The 19,924-nt window shown below is 44.0% G+C and overlaps 1 protein-coding gene across 5 annotated transcripts in view; it reads left to right on the top strand.

Annotated features, from left to right (window-relative positions):
- Positions 1 to 19,924, top strand: part of LOC106810077 (trafficking protein particle complex subunit 9-like) — a 207,241-nt gene that overhangs the window by 42,420 nt on the left and 144,897 nt on the right. For all 5 annotated transcript variants that reach the window (XR_001393953.1, XR_001393956.1, XR_001393950.1 and 2 more), the window contains 7 exons: positions 11,322 to 11,498; positions 11,787 to 11,929; positions 13,606 to 13,691; positions 14,845 to 14,971; positions 16,872 to 17,082; positions 18,018 to 18,103; positions 18,365 to 18,508. Coding sequence is in view for 2 of the 5 variants with exons in the window: in XM_014813362.1 (XP_014668848.1) it covers positions 11,322 to 11,498; positions 11,787 to 11,929; positions 13,606 to 13,691; positions 14,845 to 14,971; positions 16,872 to 17,082; positions 18,018 to 18,103; positions 18,365 to 18,508 (974 nt within the window). In the remaining 3 variants the exon portion in view is untranslated. The remainder of the gene's footprint in view (positions 1 to 11,321; positions 11,499 to 11,786; positions 11,930 to 13,605; positions 13,692 to 14,844; positions 14,972 to 16,871; positions 17,083 to 18,017; positions 18,104 to 18,364; positions 18,509 to 19,924) is intronic.

Genomic DNA, 19,924 nt, shown 5'->3' with positions numbered 1-19,924 from the left:
TGGTAGCTACATAATCCGCATCGTTACTATGATGAAGAAATCTTGTTCGGGGTTAAGCGTCTATACGAGGTCTAACTCGTATCGCGGCTTAGCTTACCCCGCGGATGAGGCGGGTTGGATACGCAGTCAACCCCGCCTCCGCTAGCTCCGTTAGCTTAACTCGGGTTAGACAAAACTCCGTGTAGACGCCACTGGCGTGCTTTCTTACACCTCCGGTTAAGTGTTAACTCGGGTTAGCTTACTGGGTTAGCAGTGACTCGTGCCAGGTGGTTGGGAGAACACACACCCCCAGGTATTGGTTTCCACAAGAGCTCATAAAATGATAAATGTGCACGTATGTAGTCCATGGTCGTTTGAGCTTCAACGCTGAAGATTTCTTCAAATTTACCCATTACGTGCATTTTCAGGTTTAGCGATTTATTAGGGGAATTAAAGATCGAAGAGAGAGAAATGTTTTAGAAAACCATTCGAATATGTTGCTACAAAGGAATTGCGAGTTGGCTGTCCTGGCTGTAAAACTCGCGATATATGCCCCATGTGCTTGATGCCGCCATGGATATACGCAGACCCAGTCATGACCTTAGGTTGCATGGGTCCATGTTAAACTCACACTCACAGTGGTCTAGAGAGGTTATGACCGGTTATGTAGCGGCAGCGGCGTGAGGTATTGCGAGGCTTCATGTATGAACACAGCGGGTATATGGGAGGCTTCTGTACGCACACAGTGGGTATAGACGAGGCTTAATGTATGACACGGGGCGTATAATGGAGGCTTATAGTATGCACACAGCGGGTGAGAGAGTTGCTAGTGTGGTGAAACCGTGGGTATAGGGAGGCTTAGCCGGAGTCAATGAACCACTGACTTATCGAAGCTTGCCGTTGCAAACGGCAAGGTCCCTCCCTGGGGCTGGTATCGTCAGCGTTTCGAATAGGACAATTCTCACGTCTAAGGAGTGCTAACTATGGCAACTACTTGATTCGAAGATATCGCGATGATTAGCGAGGGAGGCGAGTGCACGGATGATTGTTCTGTGCTGTTTTTCTTGTTTAGCTTTGTCACATTCGCAGGCTATGAGTCGCAACTGCGGCATTTGTCCCACGCTTATTGCGGACGATCTAGGATCATCTCGATCATGTAGTTGTTGGGTATTCCACTAGAATTTCTCGCACAGAGCCACGTATCGCGAAATGCGTATCATTTAACCTGTATATTATCTAAGGCGTTAGTACCGAGCGTCTATTCTGAGCAGCGATGGTTGTGGGTAATGCTAATGCGTGTGGTAGTGAATTTGAACTGATAAGCCCTGCTGCGGTACTTTGCTGCCACGACTTTTTCCGCGCAGACTTTTCCGCAGGCGGCGAAGTCGGGCTGCTTTACGCCGTCGCATGACGCAAAATCGTGACCTAAGCGGCTCGCGAGGTACTCATCTTGTCATGTTGCAGTACGCTGGCTCGAGAAGAGGCTGTCGGATCTAATACCGTCGTACCTATACCCGCTTACTGTTACGCTGCATATTTCGCTGGGGCTTTATTTTGCGCGCAACTCTTCGCCCCGAACGCTCCGGACGCGAATAACAACCCGCGGAAACTAATTCAAGCCGAATTACAGTCTGGACATTCGCGAAAATATGTACGTAATGAAAAATATGTCGTATTAAGTATTCGTTTTCTGATTCATATTGACTGGTGTTCTGGGACGTATTCGGGCTTGAACGGTGTGCCATTGTTTGAAGTGTTCTTACACGCAGTATGGCATACGGAGGCTGTTTGCTCGCTGCCTACACCTTATTTCTGCAGGACAGGCGTGATTTTACACAGTACACGGTGAGAGAAACGCCACAAAACGCGAGTATGAACCACTGGGAAAACACTTGAATGGTTTTCCAAGGAAGATTGATTTGCTACCTCGCAGGCCCGCAGTGTCCGCCTATGTTTAACGGGCAGCTGCTGTTCTGTATTCGTCGTAAATAAATGCTTTGTTACTGCCTCTAGCGCGCATTAATCATTCATCTTTTTGCGAAAAGTGACATTCATTATGATGACATCCGAACTTCCAGTCATCAGCGCGATAGCGCTGGATGTATCGCCGCTTGAACATGTACTCACGTATCCCAGAATCTCACCACTGCATCGCTCTAGTAAGAAAATAATCCTAGGCTAAGGCATGCCCGTCACGTTTAGGGACGGATTGGTAAAGGTTTGCCTGTCTAATATATGTGCGGCCCCGCCCGGCGGGCCCCGGCCGGCGAAGGGGGCGCGCCGGCGCGTGAAATATGTTGTTTATCAGTTCTTGAAGCGCTTTGGTATTTATATTTTATCGTACAACCCCGCGTTTATATCCGTTAGTATCTATGCTTATGTAGTTCGCCGTTATCTACTTCTACACTTGTTGCTATCAATTCTCATATTCTCTCCTAACAAAAAATAGACTGCTCGGTGTTGTCCATGGTTACGGATGAATATAAATTGGTGAAATTGGTGTTGTTAGTTAGCTGGATAGGAATGCTTCTAGCTTACTTGAAATCTATGAAGTTACGTTGGGTTCGTAACCCTCCTTCACTGGAGTACTTTATATTGGGCTGCTATGTACAAAAACAAGCTAGAAACCACAAACCTCTACGTATTTCTACCCGGCAGATCGGCTCACAGCTTGTGTGGGCGACTTTTTAATGCCATTCGCTTACGTCACGGACTGTTCACTGCTTAAAACTGTTCACTGACGGTCGACCGTTCACTGTAAATCTCACACACACTGTGTGCAGGGCGCGCGAAGGCAGATGTCTGAGTAGGTCACTGGCAAGCGCAGCGCATGTTCGCGACAAGCTCTGTTGTGCTGCGGTTGGCTGCATGAGAGATGATAGCCACACAGTGTCAGTGCGTCGAGTGTTGTGGGCGTGTACCAGAAGTACGTCACCAATCATAGGCGTGTGATTGCTTTCGATGCGATGCCGAGGCGGTTGATTACATTAATGCTGAAAACATAAATTGGTGTAAGAAATGGTGAATTGTCTAGACTCTAAACGCTGTAACAAGCTGGCTGGTTGAATAATCATTAGACTGTGATAAACAATTAATGCTTGGAATTAACCAACTTGTACAGAATGCCAAACTAGCAAATGACAATTAGTATACAAATTCTGACTTTCGTAACGCTCATTTTGCATCAATCGCCCTCCACACTCTCTTCTCCATCATTCTTCTCCCCGTTACGTTGCCCGTATGCTATCTCTGTCCCTCTATCCTCTTTCTCTCCTCTCTCCATTCTTCTCGCAGTTGTTCTGATTCTCTTCTTATTATGCACCCACGCACGGCACGCTGATGCCAAGGCACCACACACTAGACGCGGCGCGCGCACACCACCACACGCACGCAGCGCATCGCCACGCACCACGACACGATCGCCACGCACCCACACACACGACACAGCATCACACCACAGCCCACACACACACATCACACCCACATCACACACATCACACACTCACACACACATCTACATACCCGCCCCACAAACACCACACCACCACACACCACACTGAGTCTACACTACCATCATCGCACTGTCGACACACACACACACCACACCACACACATTGCAAACGTCATCGGGACGAATGGTGTTAGATGGCTTGCCTCAGCTCATGTGACCTGCGACAAGGAGCATGTGAGAACCTGTAGTCCTGCAGTCGCGATGGAATGCAGACACCTGCGCACTAGGAATTGTCCCTGCGACTTAACATTGCAGGCGCTAACGATGCCACTGACAAGTCAGGCCACCATGCTGCCTATAGACGTTTTCGCTCAGTAAAGCTGTGTGAATTAAACATCTGCATATTAAAAACTAGAAAATTTGTGCTCAAAATGAGTCAAATATGATGACATAGGCAATAGTTGGTGGGGGTGTGAGTCGTGCTCTATACGTAATCGGCGCGCTGTGGCGTGCTGGACTTATGGCTGGAAATTTAAGTTCCTTAAAGTTCTAGCGTCGTGAGGAGAAATATCCGATTGTCTGATACTAGGGTTAATTGTATTAATTCGATGCCTGTTAGAGGCTATAGAGGTTAGAGGTCGACAGCCTGGTCTGCCATATTGCTTGCCAACAATGTTAAATACGTGTGTTAGTTTAAAAATCACAGTGGCTCACGCGTCGTCCATCCATTACAATTAAGCTCAGCAAGTATTCCAAATCCACGGGCCGATTAGGCGACGGCTCCTTTCAAATAGTTGAATTTGTACTGGATTTTACTATTGCTTCAAAAGCTTACAAAACACATAATTTGGTGTGTGTAGTAGTGCGTGAGAAGGTAAGTACAATATGATGGTAAAAATTATTGTTTATTGCTTTTTTTACTGATAAAAACTATAGTGGCTTCGCTAAGCCATCTACTGACCGGGATGCGTGGCTGGGACAGCGAGGGGCCGTATGCTGCGAGAAGCTCGACTGTCGCGAAAGTATAGTGTTACCATCACAACACGTTTGGTAAAAGTTACGCTTCACAGATACAAAATGACAAATACGGTATTATTTAACAGTATTTTAATCTAAATCATTTTCATTTTATCTTGAGCAGGACCACGTTAGTTTCCATAGCCGCCCATTTATAATATTTGATCATGAGCAGCGCGATGGCAGTGGTTGAAATGACTTGGATTAGCTAGTCATAATACAATGGCAGAGCTTACATCAGGAACGCACTTGTTTACAATGATATTTGTTGCCTAGCATAGCAGATAATAGATTTTCTTCTGGGATTTTACAAAAATGCTACACTCATTTAGTGTGTGCCTACGACGAATAACAGAGAAATATTTTTTTTATGAAGACACGAAACATGTGTTGTTCAGCGAGCGAGTTAGTGACAGCGGTTTCTATGCTGTTTGCCTCTATCTTATTAGCTTATAGCTTGCATTTACTGCAGGCCCTAATCTGATAATAGTCACTCGACGTAGCATGATGTTTCGTGTGCACTTAAATCTCCACTCGGAAGAGCGTATGAATTAGCTTGGCGCAGTAATTGTTTTAATTAACGTCTATGCCGCAAGGTAATAATTTAAGCTGCCACTTAGGGACACCTCTATATGTGGCAACTTGTAACGTAGACAAGCTGCCTATGACAGGTCATGCCTGCTCTTGGTGTTTTTGTGTAATTGCCCAAATTAATTTACCTCATTTCTTCGAACATTTTTCATAGAGGCCATGGAAAAGCAATTATGCAAAATCGCGTGCTAACGCGATAATTCGTTTACTGCCAATTGCCACCTTAAAAAAAAAAGATCATTCCCTTCTCCGATCGGCACGTCATTTATACTAAAAAGCCATTGAAATGAGCAACAATAATTCTGCATACGTAGGATACGCGTTCCGCCTCACCTTCTCGTTCTCGTTCTCGTTCCCTCATATCACACGAGTTCGCTGAGGTATGTCTAGCTGCCGAACCGGAGAAGCAAACAGTGAGCGTGCGGGTCAGCGCGCCTTGTTCACGCCGAAGTGACGGAAGACGCAGCGCGTATCTCACTTGTGTTGTGTCAAGTCTGCCTCATTATTAGCGCAGTGCTGGTGGTGTGTCTCATGTGCATACCTCGCTCGTGGGTGTAACTCAAGGCGAGTGTAGCGCAGGCCTATCACTACCGCGCGAAACTGTTGCGTTCATGTCGGACGACGTTGACTGGAGACGTTCTCCGTGCACGCATCACTAAACAGCTAGTGACGTTTCCTATTTGTTAACGTAGCTCGAGCTACGGTTGTGCGGAGTGCGTTGAGTGTGTATTCATTTACGCTCGTACTGTTACTTTCTTTTAATTAAAAAAAATCGCATTCGCGGCAGATCGAGAGGCTCGCAGTCGTGTGAATAACGTCGTGGGCTACGTTTCGCGCTTCTGTCTCGATTTTCATATGGCAGACGTGGTGCGCGCTCGGTTAACAGTTTCGCCGTAAGTATAACAGCGCGTGATGGTGACAGGTCTAGTTGGTGTACGCGGCCGAGATGAACAAACGTGGTTGCCAGGCGTTTTTGTAATTTATGTGAGTGTGCGATTTGACTACCTACACCGGTGATGGTGCTTGTTATCAAGTACATAAAATGTGGGAAGTACTTCTCTCCTCACAAACAGACACAAACATATCAAAGACTCATAATAAGCTCTATGGTATGATGCTCTGAACATATGTTGACCCCTGTAATCTGTAATGTATGTCTGCATCAGTAGAGAAGTCCCTTCAGCGGTTTTAGCGAAACATAGGGAACAGGACATTAACTTTCAGCAGTGGAATAGGCGGAATGTTCTCAATTAGTTCAAGGAACAAGGGAACTGCTTATTGCATTTATGGGAACAAAGGCCGAACTCTGATTTTCCATCTTTGTGATTTTTTTACAATTTTTCTGAGATGTTACAATAAACTTTGAAGTATTTCAGGGTCATTTCAACATCGTTCACGAGACAATTATGCGGGGAACAGGGTAAATGTTTTTTTGGGATTACGGGAACTGGGGGAAAAGAATTTTTCGGCGAACAAGTTATTTTACTCAATGCGGGAACAGCGAGAAAAATCCATAAACATTAAGGGATCAATTAGAACATGTACCCCCCCCCGGAGGCGCTCGAAGAGAGTGGTCTACACTGACGAGACTACGATGATATCCTTGATTGTCCTATTTAACTGGCACAGTGCACACCTGCGAAAAACTCACATCGATAAAGGCTCATCTATAAAAAGTCGATTTTATGACGTGCCGCAATATATACGACCGGCTAACATTTTTTATTCTGGTATAGGCATTACGTGGTGCGTCATAGACTCGGCGTAGTAATTATTGACTCTAAGGCTATGTCTAGAATGGTATTTGTTAGTCTTTATTCGTCTTGTCTAAGCAGTTACGTGCTTAGTCTTGCCTATACATATATAGATATTATGTATATATATATTAATATATATACTACGGTAGTATTACACGGAGTGTTTGGTGTGACTTATACTTGCGTATACCATACTACTATATATCATACCTATACTATATACTTATCATATAACTATATATATATATATATATCTCATACAAGGCATCGCATATAAAGCGCTATTGCCCAGAGATAGACTAGCAACCAGAATACTTCGTGACAAGCACTAATAATTATCAGTTTTCGCATAGCTTCGCGCTAATAGTCATGCGAGTGGTGGTGTTGTATGCGATGATATGCAATAGGCATTATGAGCTCGCAGGTTCGCTTGTATGCTAGGTGTGTTACGCCATTGCGCGAGGGGCGTGTGAAGTCATATTCATCACACTCCGTAAAAATTAAATTATTAGTACTAATAGTAGTGTTAACTAACAGTCCGAGTTATGTATATTATACGTCTGTACATTAAACTGTATATATCTGCCTGACATATTGTCTCATCATGATATTTTTGCATTTGCCTGCTTACTGACAATACTATAAACAAATCCGTTACTGTCGGGTTCCTATGGTTCACTTGCTTGTTTACAGGCACGTCAGGCAGCAGATATTAGGATACTGCCACCTCTGTGTCTGCACGTCAGCCGACTCAGGCTACTACTGATCCGTCGGTCGGGTCGGGACCCTCCGCGCTCCGCGCGCGTCGGACGGATCGGCATCGGCGCGAATCGGTCGGTCGGCTTCGGGCGGTATGCACCGGACGTGATGTATAGATGTGTGCATGTGTGTGTGACCCCCCTGTCTTGTATAGATTGATGCAGGTCGTGGGTGTGACTGGGATAATAGATGTGTGCATGTGTGGCTGTGACTGTGTGTATAGATGTGTAATGTGTGGGTGTGAGCTGTGTGATATAGATGTGTGCATGTGTTGCCCATGAGCTTGTTGACTGTGTGTTATAGTACGATGTGTGCACTGTGCTGAATGTGAATGTGTGCTGTATAGAGTGTGCTGCATGTGCTCGGGTGTCGACTGTGATGTATAGTATGGTGTGCATGTGTGGCTGGACTGTGTGTATAGATGTGCTGCTAGTGTGGCTGTGACTGTGTGTAATTAGATGTGTGAAGTCGTGGGATTGACTGTAGTGATATAGCATGTGTGCATGTGTGGTGTGACTCCACCCCCCCCGTGTCGTATCGATGTGTGCATGTGTGGGTTCGCCACTGCTCGCTGCCCCTCTCGAATCGCCTGTGCATCGCTCGCTGCTCACTAGCCACTCTAGTTACACTGCTACGCTGGCGCTGTGACTGATGTGTACTAGCACTGTGCTACATCGCTGTCGTGTACTGTGTGGATAGATGATGATACATGCTGTGGCGGGCGGTGATCGAACCTGTGTTTATCAGCACTGATGTACATGCCGTGGGTGCTGGACTGTGCTGTATAGATAGTGGTAATGTGTGCGCCGCCTCCCCCCGCCCTCGCCACTGTGTGTTAGATGTGTACCATGTGTGGGTGCTGACTTGTGCTGTATGACTGTGGGTGCATCGTCCGTAGTGTCGACCTTGTGTGTAATCAGCAATTGCTCGCTGCCATTCGTGTGGCTGTCGGACTGTGCTGTAATAGATGATGTGCCATGTGTGCGATGTCGAACTGTGTGCACGTATAGATTGTGCATGTGTGGCTGTGACTGTGTGTATAGACAATGTGCACACTGTGGGGGTGCTTGCTGTGCTGTATAGCATGTGTGCATGGTGCGCGCTCCTGGACTCGTAGTGCTCAAATAGATGTGATAATGTGTGCCCGTTCGCAGCGCTGTGTCGTTATCACGCCACTGTGTGCCCACTCGTGTGCCCGCTCCCCCCACGCCAAACACACCACAAACCAAACGTGACTGTGTGTTAGATGTGCTGCATGTGTGCGCTGTGCTGGTATACAGATGTGTGCATGTGCTGGCTGTGGACTGTGTTGTAATAGATGATTTGCTGCATGTGTGGACTTGACTCGTGTGTATAATGTTTGTGCATGTGTGGGTGTGACTGTGTGTATAGATGTGCATGCATGTGTGCTCGTGACTGTGTATAGATGTGGTGCATGTGTGGCGTGTGACATGTTGTATTAGATGTGTGCATGTGTGCGCTGTGACTGTGTATAGATGTCTACATGTGTGGGTGTGACTGTGTGATCAGATGCTGTACAGGTGTGGGTGACTGAACATGTGTGCCATGCTATAGATGTGTGATGGTGTAGCTGTGACTGTGTGTATAGATGTGTGCATGTGTGAAACCTCCACGCTCCCTGTCACCGAACCTTCACGCTCCCTGCTTCAACACGACCTCACGCTCCCTGCCTCACCACGAACCTCACACTCCCTGCTCACCCCGAACCTCACGCAGCCTTGGCCTCACACGACTCACGCTCCTGCCCTCACACACGAACCTCACGCTCCGTGCTCACCACGAAACCTCACGTCCCTGCCCTCACACGAACCTCACGCTCCCTGCTTCACACGAAACTCACGCTCCCTGTCACCACGAACCTCAGCTCCCTGTCACCACGCAAACCTCACACTCCCTGCTCAGCACGAACTCACGCTCCCTGCTCACCACGAAACTCACGCTCCCTGCCTACCACAACGCCTCACGCTCCCTGCTCACACACCTCCGCTCCCCGTGCCTCACACCGAACCGCACGCTCCCTGCCTACACCACGAACCTCACGCGCCACTGCTCACACGAACCTCCACGCTCCCTGCTCACACGAACTCACGCTCCCTGTCAGCACGATACGCTCACGCTCCCTGCTCGCACGAACCTCCGCTCCCTGTCAACTCACGAACCTCCAAAGCTCCATGCTCACACGCACCTCACGCTCGCTGTCACACGAACCTCACGCCTCCCTGCTCACCACGAACCTCACGCTCCGTGCTCACACGAACTCACGCTCCCTGCTCACCAACCTCACGCCTCCCTGCTCACACGAACCTCACCTCCCTGCTCCCACGAACTCACGCTCCCTGCTCCCACGAACCTCACGCTCCCTGATCACCACGATACATCACGGCGTCCCTGCCCTCAGCACGAAACCTCAGCTCCCTGCTCACCGAACTCACGCTCCCTGACTCGCCACGAACCTCACGCTCCCTGCCTCACACGACCTCACGCTCCCTGCTCACACGAACCTCACGCTCCCTGTCCACGACCTCACGCTCCCTGCTCACCACGACCTCACGCTCCCTGCTCACACGAACCTCACGCTCCTGCTCACCACGAACCTCTCACGCTCGCTGCTCCACGAACCTCACGCTCCCTGCTAACACGAACCTCCACGCTCCCTGCTCACCACGACCTCACGCTCCCGACTCACCACGCAACCTCACGCTCCTGCTCACCACGAACTCACGCCGCCCCCTGCCTCACACGAACCTCACGCTCCCTGCTCACCCGGAAACCTCACGCTCCTGCTCACCACGACTGCACGATCCCTGCTCGCACGGAACCTCCGCTCCATGCCTCACCACGAACCTCACGCCTCCGTGCTCAGCACGAACTTCACGCTCCCTGCTCACCTATGAACCTCACGCGCCTCCCTGCTCACCACGAACCTCACGCTCCCTGCTCACACGAACTCACGCTCCCTGCCCTCACATGGGAAACCTCCGCTCCCGCTCACCACGAACCTCACGCTCCTGCTCACCCACGAACTCACGGGCTCCCTGCTCACACGAACCTCACGCTCTGTTCACCACGAACCTCACGCTCCCTGCTCGCACGAACCTCACGCTCCGTCATTCACACGACCTTCACGCTCCCTGCCTCACACGACCTCACGCTCCCTGCTCAGCATGAACCTCACCGTGTGCGGGGCCTTTAGTGAGAAGTCCTCTAAAGAACTGGTAGCATATTTAAAAACTAGGCTGTCTAATAGTTAAGCAGCTGGTTGCACATATATTACGTTAATGATATTGACGAAAATTCAGCATGCCAAGTTTTTGGGTAGAAAAACATGTTCATTCCTCTAACAAATCATGACATGTTCGAGAAACTTTTCATAACCCACGTTATGGTAATGCAGTGTATTACTGTATTAACATGGAATCCATAAGATTTGTGAATGGTGGTTGTTTACAGATTTTCATGAAGCTATTGCTGTGCAACATCGTGTAAGTAATGCAGCTGATGGCACAGCAAGACTAATTAGTGAACTAATAAAACTAGCCAATTACTGTTAATAACAATCTAATAATGATAATGAACCTGAGATTTAGAATATAGTAATGTAAATAGCAATGTTGAGAAGTTGCCACAAAGGGAGAAGCATGAATATTTGGATATTTTGTGTGCAGGTTTAATAAGGATTGGTAATGTTTGTTATATGTACAGTAAGTATATATAACTCGAGCATGTTTGCACTATCGTTTTTCTAGGCACATGCAGTTCCTTCTACATCAAATGAACCAGCACTTGACAGATGACGAGAGAAAAGAGATGGCAGTCATGCTGGAGAGTTACACAGCCAAGGCCGAGGGAGGTCCTATCCCTCTGGTATTAGACAGTGGAATTATTCTGCCACCTGTGCCATTCACTAGGCTCCCAATTGTTAGGTAACTGAAAAATTGCATATTTTCTTGTCTGTGAATTACTTCAAAGAGATTTGGGGTTGATTGGTTTGATGAATGGCTACATTAAGCCAAGTGTATGGCTATCACATTTAACGTTCAGTGCAACTGGACAACCTTCATATTGTTCTGCAAATGTGCTAAGACATTATTTGCTGTGATCATGACTTGATGTCAGAGACAATGCAAAGTTATAGCAGAGGTGTGAAGTAATATGTAGTAACTAATAATTGTAAATTATTGCGTTAACTGATTGTTTGACCTTTCTCACAGGTCGTTCAAGCTGCAGAATCTTGCACCACATCTAAAACCTCACAGCAAGGCAAAGAAAAATATGCCAGCACCAATAAACAAGAGCCCCTTCATATACTCTCCAATTCAGTTTGGCAGCATAGGCCGGAGCAAATCAAAAATAGGTGCACAATACTTAGTACTTAGTCAATCTAACTTCTACAATTTAATGCATTCCCCATGTAGCAGACAGTGCGTGTAAAATCTCCTATCATTAGTAGCAAGGGTTGACTGCGTTTGGTCCATTTTTATGTGGATGTCTGCTAGATAGAAAATTTTAGAAATTATGAAAGGCATTATAACCACCAGTTATAACTGAATGAAACGTCTTTTTCCTGGTCCTCTGGGAACAACCTGTTGTGTTTCATGTGCCGACATGACATTTATCGGAATGAAATACCTGCTTATACCATAAGTAACAATAGTGCTGGCCTATTTCTGTCATTATAAATCTATCTATCTATCTCTCTGTCTATCTCTCTATCTATCTCTCTATCTATCTATCTGTCTGTATATATATATATATATACTAAGAAACTAGTGGAGATAATACAGATAGCTAGATAGATAAATAGATATATTTATGATGGCAGAAATAGGCCCGAAATATGCCACCACTGTTGCGACTTATAGTATAAACAGGCAATTTCATCATGTTAGGTATCTATCTATATATATATAGAAAGAGCAACAGGATGCACAGCAGACCCAGTTTGCCTACAACTTATGATTCCACAACTGCAGAAATTTGACACTGAAACTTACTGTGAGCCAGGAAGGCTGATTCCGATTGCCAAACTCTTCTCGAGAAAGTTTCGCTAAAATTTCGCTAACAACATTGATGATCTAGACATTCTGGTCTACGAAGTTTGGGTTACGGGACTACTACTGAGTAGTCCAGTCAGTGATCGGACACACCTGTAAACCTCGTGTGTTTCTCGTCGTAACGTCGTAAACGTTGTTCAAAATATCTGCCTAGTGTAACTAAATCAAACTCTTCCTTTGTTGGTGTTACTATCTGTTGTATTTCCTCTAGGCTCTGGAATAGTGCATTATGAAATACTCTTTCCTGAAGAGTGTTACAGTAATCAAGGATATAACATGATTGTGTATTGTCTGCAGGAATGCAGAAAATGCATTCTGTGAATAAAGGCTGGAAATTTTTATGAAGTAAGAGCATTATTTGCTAAAAACAGGCAATAGCAATTAACCTTAAATAATTATGGAGCGTAATCGAATCATGTGTGAACGTCTGCTTTAAATTGGTAATTGGTTGTCCGCTAGGCAGTGCATACGGATGCACTACTGTCTGATTGGCTGACGGAAACATTTTGGTTGTAGGAGCCCTAAAATTATTTTTACAATTTGGTTTCTTAAGAGTAATGTTGTCTCATATACAATGAACTAACATTGCTAAACTAGTGTTTTTATAAGACTTACTCGAAAGCCTTATGGTCTATATCTGGGTGACGGCCAAATCCTTGCTAGTAATTCACAAAATCCCTAGAACAATGCAACACGTTAACCTTGTCTTACACTTCACTACCACGTGTTTATGGCTGCGTGTTTTTCCGTGCTACATTTTGTTGCTTGCCTATGATTAGTATGTTATGCAGTGAACGCTTCAGGAATATCACCACAAAGGTGTGACACAGACTATTTCTGTACTGTCGAACCTCTGTTGACGGTCACCTTTGAAGAACGGACACATAGCATTTCCGTTGAGTGATCCTTATATACTGGTTTGACTGCATATGTAAGATGATCGCCACGTAGTAATTGTTTTCTGGTTATGTTTCAGAGTTTGAGTGGGCAGAGAGTGATGTGTGTGAGGTGACTATGCAGGTGTACAACACGATGCCCTTTGAACTAAAAGTCGATAATATGGTACGTGCCTTCAGCTCCAGCACCTACATGTAACATACTAGAGTTTGATAATGGTCACAGGCCCATTGTTACAAATATCTTAGTGGTAATATTAGTCTATATGCTAGCTACATCAACCCTAAAGTCTGATGGGAGGTGATTGGAAACTCAAAATGGCCATTGTACACTTGGTGCAAGTTCTTGCACATAGAAGCAGATAAGTTACTTGGTTAGTTGCCATCGTTAAATAGCTAATTCAGCTAATTGTGTTGTTTGATGGGTTAAACTAGGTGTGAAATATAATGGGCATGGGTGTGTGCAGGGGGGGGGGGTCGTGAGGGTCGTACGACCCCCCCAAAATATTAAAAGGTCCACATTTTTTCAAAGACATTTTTTTCGAGGCCTTTTTACAAACTGACAATAAATGAAAAAGCTGGCAGGTACGCAGCAATGATCCAACGACATGTGCATTGCGTGGACGTAAATCTATCCAATTCAGCAATTGCTGAAACTGAGCATTTTTTTTTAAAAACAAACTTTGTTTGCATAAAGAGAGAGACAAAGATCGACAAAGACACAGACAAGAGCAAGATCAAGACAAGACAAGATAAAGAAAAAAAGTTTCAAAAAACTCTGTTTTCAACTCGAGTCAGAATTTTTTTTTTTAAAGCTGCTAACTTTTTTTATTGAAAACCAAATTTTTTTTGTTTTAATTAAAATTGTCAGGGGCGTGTTACAGGGGGGGTCGCAGGGGGTCCGGCCGGCCCCCGCTGCTCGCCGCAGAAAACGCATCTAAAAAGAGGCTAATTTCAAATTTTTTAATGGGGGAGGCCCCCCAGACCTGCCCCCCTGTCGCGTGCTGCCAAAGTTTTGGGTTACGTTAGACCACCCCCTGTACAAATCCTGTCATCACGCCCTTGATTGTATTGACCATTGTAATCACATCTTGCTGCTATTTCATTGTGAAAAGGTCCAAAAAATTATGATCACGACCCACCCAGAAAAAATCCTGGATACACCCCTGATGGGTTAATAAACTTAATAATAAAGGCAAAAGCATTTCACATTCCATACTGTACATACGTGTGGGCATGTGTGCTTGGTTGTAGAAGTCACATTTGTTTCTGTTGAGTGTACTACTTCATGTTCTTCTGATTATTTCTTCACACTGCAGAGCTTATTGTCGGAAGGAGGTCAACTGGAGACGTTCCCTTCCTCCCTCTCCTTGCCAGCGAACTCTGGTCCATATCCTGTCAACTTGCTGTCCTGTCCACAGGGAGCAGGAGAACTAAAGATAATAGGTACACCTACATACTATTTAGTGGAAGTATCCCCCTTGATTCTTTCACTCGCATGTAGAATTTACATCATTTAAGGATACTCTCAAGCTTTTATGCGAAATTTTATTGATGTTTCATTTTCATTCTTATTCGATGGCTAACACTAGGTGCCACCTCTGTACATGCGTACTTCTCCGTGTAACGATGCATGTGAACTTTCAACGCGTTTTGATTGCCTGCGTGCGTGTGTAGTGAGCCGTGGCTCGTTAAACACTGATGACGCCAGAGACATGATACAACCAGCCTTTTCATGGTATTCATTATACGAGAATTCATCAGCGTCAACTCATCTACAGCTGTCATTAGCCAGTGATAGTTGAAATTGTCGCGTGGTCGAAAATAGCAATTACACCTCTTTACATAGCTTTACATAATTATAGGCTCGGGTTTGTTGATGCAATACACGTCATTCGCGCATTTCGCATAAAAATTGAGATGGTAACCTCGTAATTTCTCATCATTTCTCAAGGTGCACAGAACATTTTACCAATTTAGTGGTTTCAGTTAGTCATGGATAACTCGCAGTAAGTACTAACAGTAGATGTTTCTCATATGTTCACCGATTTTGCACAAAGGCATTGTTGATCATTGTGAAAAGTAGAAAGACGCTGATTTCTGCGTATTGATTTCTGCCACAGTATCCGATGTATAAATTAAAACTATAAATGGCTTACACTCGTTTCAATGGTAACACATTGCTGTAAAAAGTGCGTCAGGGTTTTTTATTAAGTGCCTGTCTTTTATGAGTTATTGTTCTTTATTTGCATAAATTTTTAATCCGAACATACAACCTAAATTTTAGGCAGTTTTTTCATTTTTTTCAATAAATATAAAACTTGAAGAAAAATCCTGACACATAATTTTGGTGCAAATTGTGTTTAACTTGTGGCGAGAATTTAGTTTTCATACTCTTTGTGGCAATTGAGAAATATACAAAATACCATTTTTTTACATCAAAACTCAAAATTTGTGTTGTCACATAATTAGCTGCTGGAAATTTTATGAAATATTTAGGCTTGAGCATAGAGATACATCTCATCTATAAATAAAACGTGTGATTGATTCGATTCTTTTGTCAATAAACGTTTACATTTCATTAGAGCAGTACCCGTGCAAAAGCTTGAGTATATCCCTAATATGACCAGATGAAATGTCAACTTGATGTTATTACATTGGTATTTCATATTAATTTATGTCTGTGTGTACGTAAGGTTATAACAGTCAAAGGAAGAACTGCATCCGATCTGTCTGTCCGTCTGTCTGTCTGTGTGTCTGCCTGTCTGGCTGTCTGTCTGTCTGTTTATCTAGCTACCTACCTATCTATCTATGTATCTATCTATCTATCTATCTATCTATCTATCTACCTACCTATCTATCTATGTATCTATCTATCTATCTATCTATCTATCTATCAGTATATATATGTATATAGCGATTGATATAGATATCAATATATTAGGTGAGAGAATTTTTCTAAGTGTGCATTGTTAGCATTCTGTATATCAGTGTTATGTGCGTGTGCGTGTGTGTGCATGCATGCGCACGCCCATGCATGTGCACATGCTGGTGTCTGTGTAATAGCAAAATATGACTAAATATGTTCAAAAATCATTAGGTTGTATATTTTAAACGGGGATTTAACCAATTATAAAATTATTGTAATATGTTGATAACTTGGAATATCTATTTATTACTTAATCTGACTTTTCACAGTTACTCAACAGAATTAAATGACAACTGCAGATGGATCAGGTTGCATACAGTCCAATCATATTACTAGCTGGTGGAGGTGATTGCAACAGCAGCATGTTTTATGTAGTAGTTTTCTATTGTTATTATAAAGTATTGTTTGTGTGCGCAGGCTACTCTGCCACTGTGCTGGGTGTTAGAAGCCACTGTCGTCTACGTGATCTACCACAATTCAAGCAGCAGAAGCATATGGTTCAGGTTGCGCCGGCACTGCCGAAGCTCCAGGTGCAAACCTCTTTAGCCAAGTCGGCAACTTTCACCAGTCTGGCTGACTGTGGCAGCATAGTAACCAGCGGCTCTATAAGCTTGTATGCTGGGGAGAGGTAAGAAGGATCTTGACTTTGTGTGGACCACCATTTCCACTATGTGTATTCTGTAGTGTTCATGCCATTTTTAGCTCACCTTGATATCGTCAAGCTGAGCTATTGCCATGGGTCGTCGTCCGTCGTACGTCCGTCCGTCCGTCCGTTTGTCCGTCCGTCCGTCAACATTTCGCTTCGGTCAACGATAACTCAGGAACCGTTTGGCCCACATGTTTGAAATTGGGTATAGTTGTTACTGCTATGCTCCCATATTAAACGTCCTATTTTGATTCAATGGATTTTGCTCATTTTTGGTATGTAAATAAGGGCTAGGGCTTTTGATATTAAAAAAAAAAAAATGCAAATTAGGTAGGGTTTGGCAATTATATAGCATATTATATTGACACAAACAATCTGTGGTGTCACACTCGTCTGGTTCTTTTTACAAGATTTCATTGACAATATCTTTAATGCAAAATTGGTATTTCCTCTCCACCCTGCCGATAAAACGTCTATATTAGAGTAAAGGTTTACAAAACATGTCGGAACGCAGCATAACCTATTTATTTCAAACGCCATCGCTACAAAGCGGGTATAGCGCCATCTATGGTCACAAATTGTGATTCATTTTGGTTTATAAATTATTATTGCGATATACAGATGGCAATCATTTTTATAATGTACGTCGATGGTTGCTCAATTAAAACTGACTTCTTCTTACTCACTCATTTGTGTCCTTTTTTGTGGTGAGCTACAGTGTCATTGACACTTTCATTCTATCTAGCCACTGGTGGGCATTGTTAAATACGAAATAGCCAGTAGCATCAATATAGCAACTATTACTGACTTTATGAGCGACAGTACTTTCGTCGGTTTGTTTAAATGTATGGATCTGTTTATTTGTAATGTTAGAAGTAATCATATCCACAGTAAAACACTTCCTTGCTTTCTTACAGCCAAGACTGCACATTGTCGCTTAGCAACATTTCAAGGCAACCTATCGAATCTATAGAGCTTTCCCTCGACTGCAAACTTAGTAAAAGTAAGTTGAGGAAATCTAGTGTAGTATCATAACTGTTATATAAATAAGAGTACATAATTCTATTGTTATGTAATATGTCAGCTCTCTAAGCAATGGTCATCAATTGCGATTCATTGTTAAACAAATTTGTTAGTTATTTTCATGATGTATTTGACAATGCATTCTTTTCGTTAATGACCCATATATGAGTTGTCAAATTGTAACGTAAAAGTTGTCAAACATTTTTTGATGTAGTTGAATATAGTACCTTTGTTATTTCAGGGAAAGCAAGTAAATTCTTCCATTGGGACAATTCACGTATAATGTCTGTACTACCTATAGAGCCAGAGAAGAGTGCGGTTATGAATCTGTGTATCACAGCTGTATCTGACTTTCTGGCTAAAGAGAAGGTTCAAACTGATGAAGGTAAGTGTAGAAACTGATTTTGTTGGCTAACAGATGGCGCCACAAAGCAACATTGCCTTGCAGTGATAATGGGTTGAGGAGGGGGATGATATCGTAAGTAACATCAATAAGTGTTACTTAGGTTCATTTTCCAAAATAAAAATAGTAGCTCTATGCTATAAACAATGAAGAAGTCTAGAAATACCTCTTGAAATTGCTTTCTTCTTTGGTATTGTGTTACCAGTGATTCCATCATTATGGTCCTGGTGAGTTGTGTCTTATCCCCTACACTGGAATTTAGCATATGCAGGAACATTGGCAGATATTTGCACTATTTGTGTCAATTCTTAAATAATAACAAATCAACTTTTTTCCTACAAAACAGTATGGCTAATAGCTGGTGGTGGAAATAAATGCATACCATTGGATCAGGTGTGGCACTGTAAAGTTTACATACTTTCACATTGGTGATAATTGTCACAAGCAAAGCTATTCAATCTATGATGATACTGTGCATAAAAGGTTTGAGTAATTGCTACGTATGATAATTGAATAACTAATGATGAAACAAATGTGCTAGTCACAATGTAGTGGCCATATGAGAAAACATAAATCATGCAGATCACTGAGGAAGGAAAGAGCTGCAATTCTCAACAGTGAGTGGTTTTACTGCCTTTTCCACCAGGGACATCTGGAACAAGTGGATTTGAAGTAAAACGACGCTGCCAATATATTGCATGGTTCTATGGTATTTTACCCACGTAACTATAGGAAAAATTAGAGGAAAGTGATGGTGGGAGTGGGTGCCAAGGGAAATTAACCCTTTTACAGACTGTCGCAATCAGAATTCATGGGTTGTGTAGGCTGTTTCTGCTTTTGCTGGTACATCACTCAAGATGCTGGTACTTAGCCCAGCTGCTGGTACATCACCGTAGTTGCTGGTACATCACCGTAGTTGCTGGCATATCACCATCACTGCGGGTACATCACTGTAGTTGTTGGTACATCATGTTTGCTGCTGGTACATCACCGTAGTTGCTGGTACATCACCGTAGTTGCTGGTACATCACCGTAGTTGCTGGTACATCACCGTAGTTGCTGGTACATCATCCTTGCTGCTGGTACATCACTGTAGTTGTTGGTACATCATGTTTGCTGCTGGTATATCACCATAGCTGCTGGTACATCATCCTTGCTGCTGGTACATCATCCTTGCTGCTGGTACATCATCCTTGCTGCTGGTACATCATCCTTGCTGCTGGTACATCATAGCTGTTTCTGTATCATCATCATGTCTGCTAAGTGGCACCCGAGCTGCTCATCCGTGTGTTAACACCAAACAGAATCTGTAGCAGCAAACTGTTGTGCGGCTAATTCTGTAGCAAGCCACTAGCAACGTTTACCCACAGTACAAGTGGGTGTGCGCTAACTGGAATA

Source organism: Priapulus caudatus, unplaced genomic scaffold (assembly GCF_000485595.1).
Source record: "Priapulus caudatus unplaced genomic scaffold, Priapulus_caudatus-5.0.1 Scaffold16, whole genome shotgun sequence".
NCBI classification, from domain to species: domain Eukaryota; kingdom Metazoa; phylum Priapulida; class Priapulimorpha; order Priapulimorphida; family Priapulidae; genus Priapulus; species Priapulus caudatus.
The sequence above is the reverse complement of the archived record's forward strand: the minus strand, read 5'-3'. Positions and strand labels throughout refer to the sequence as shown.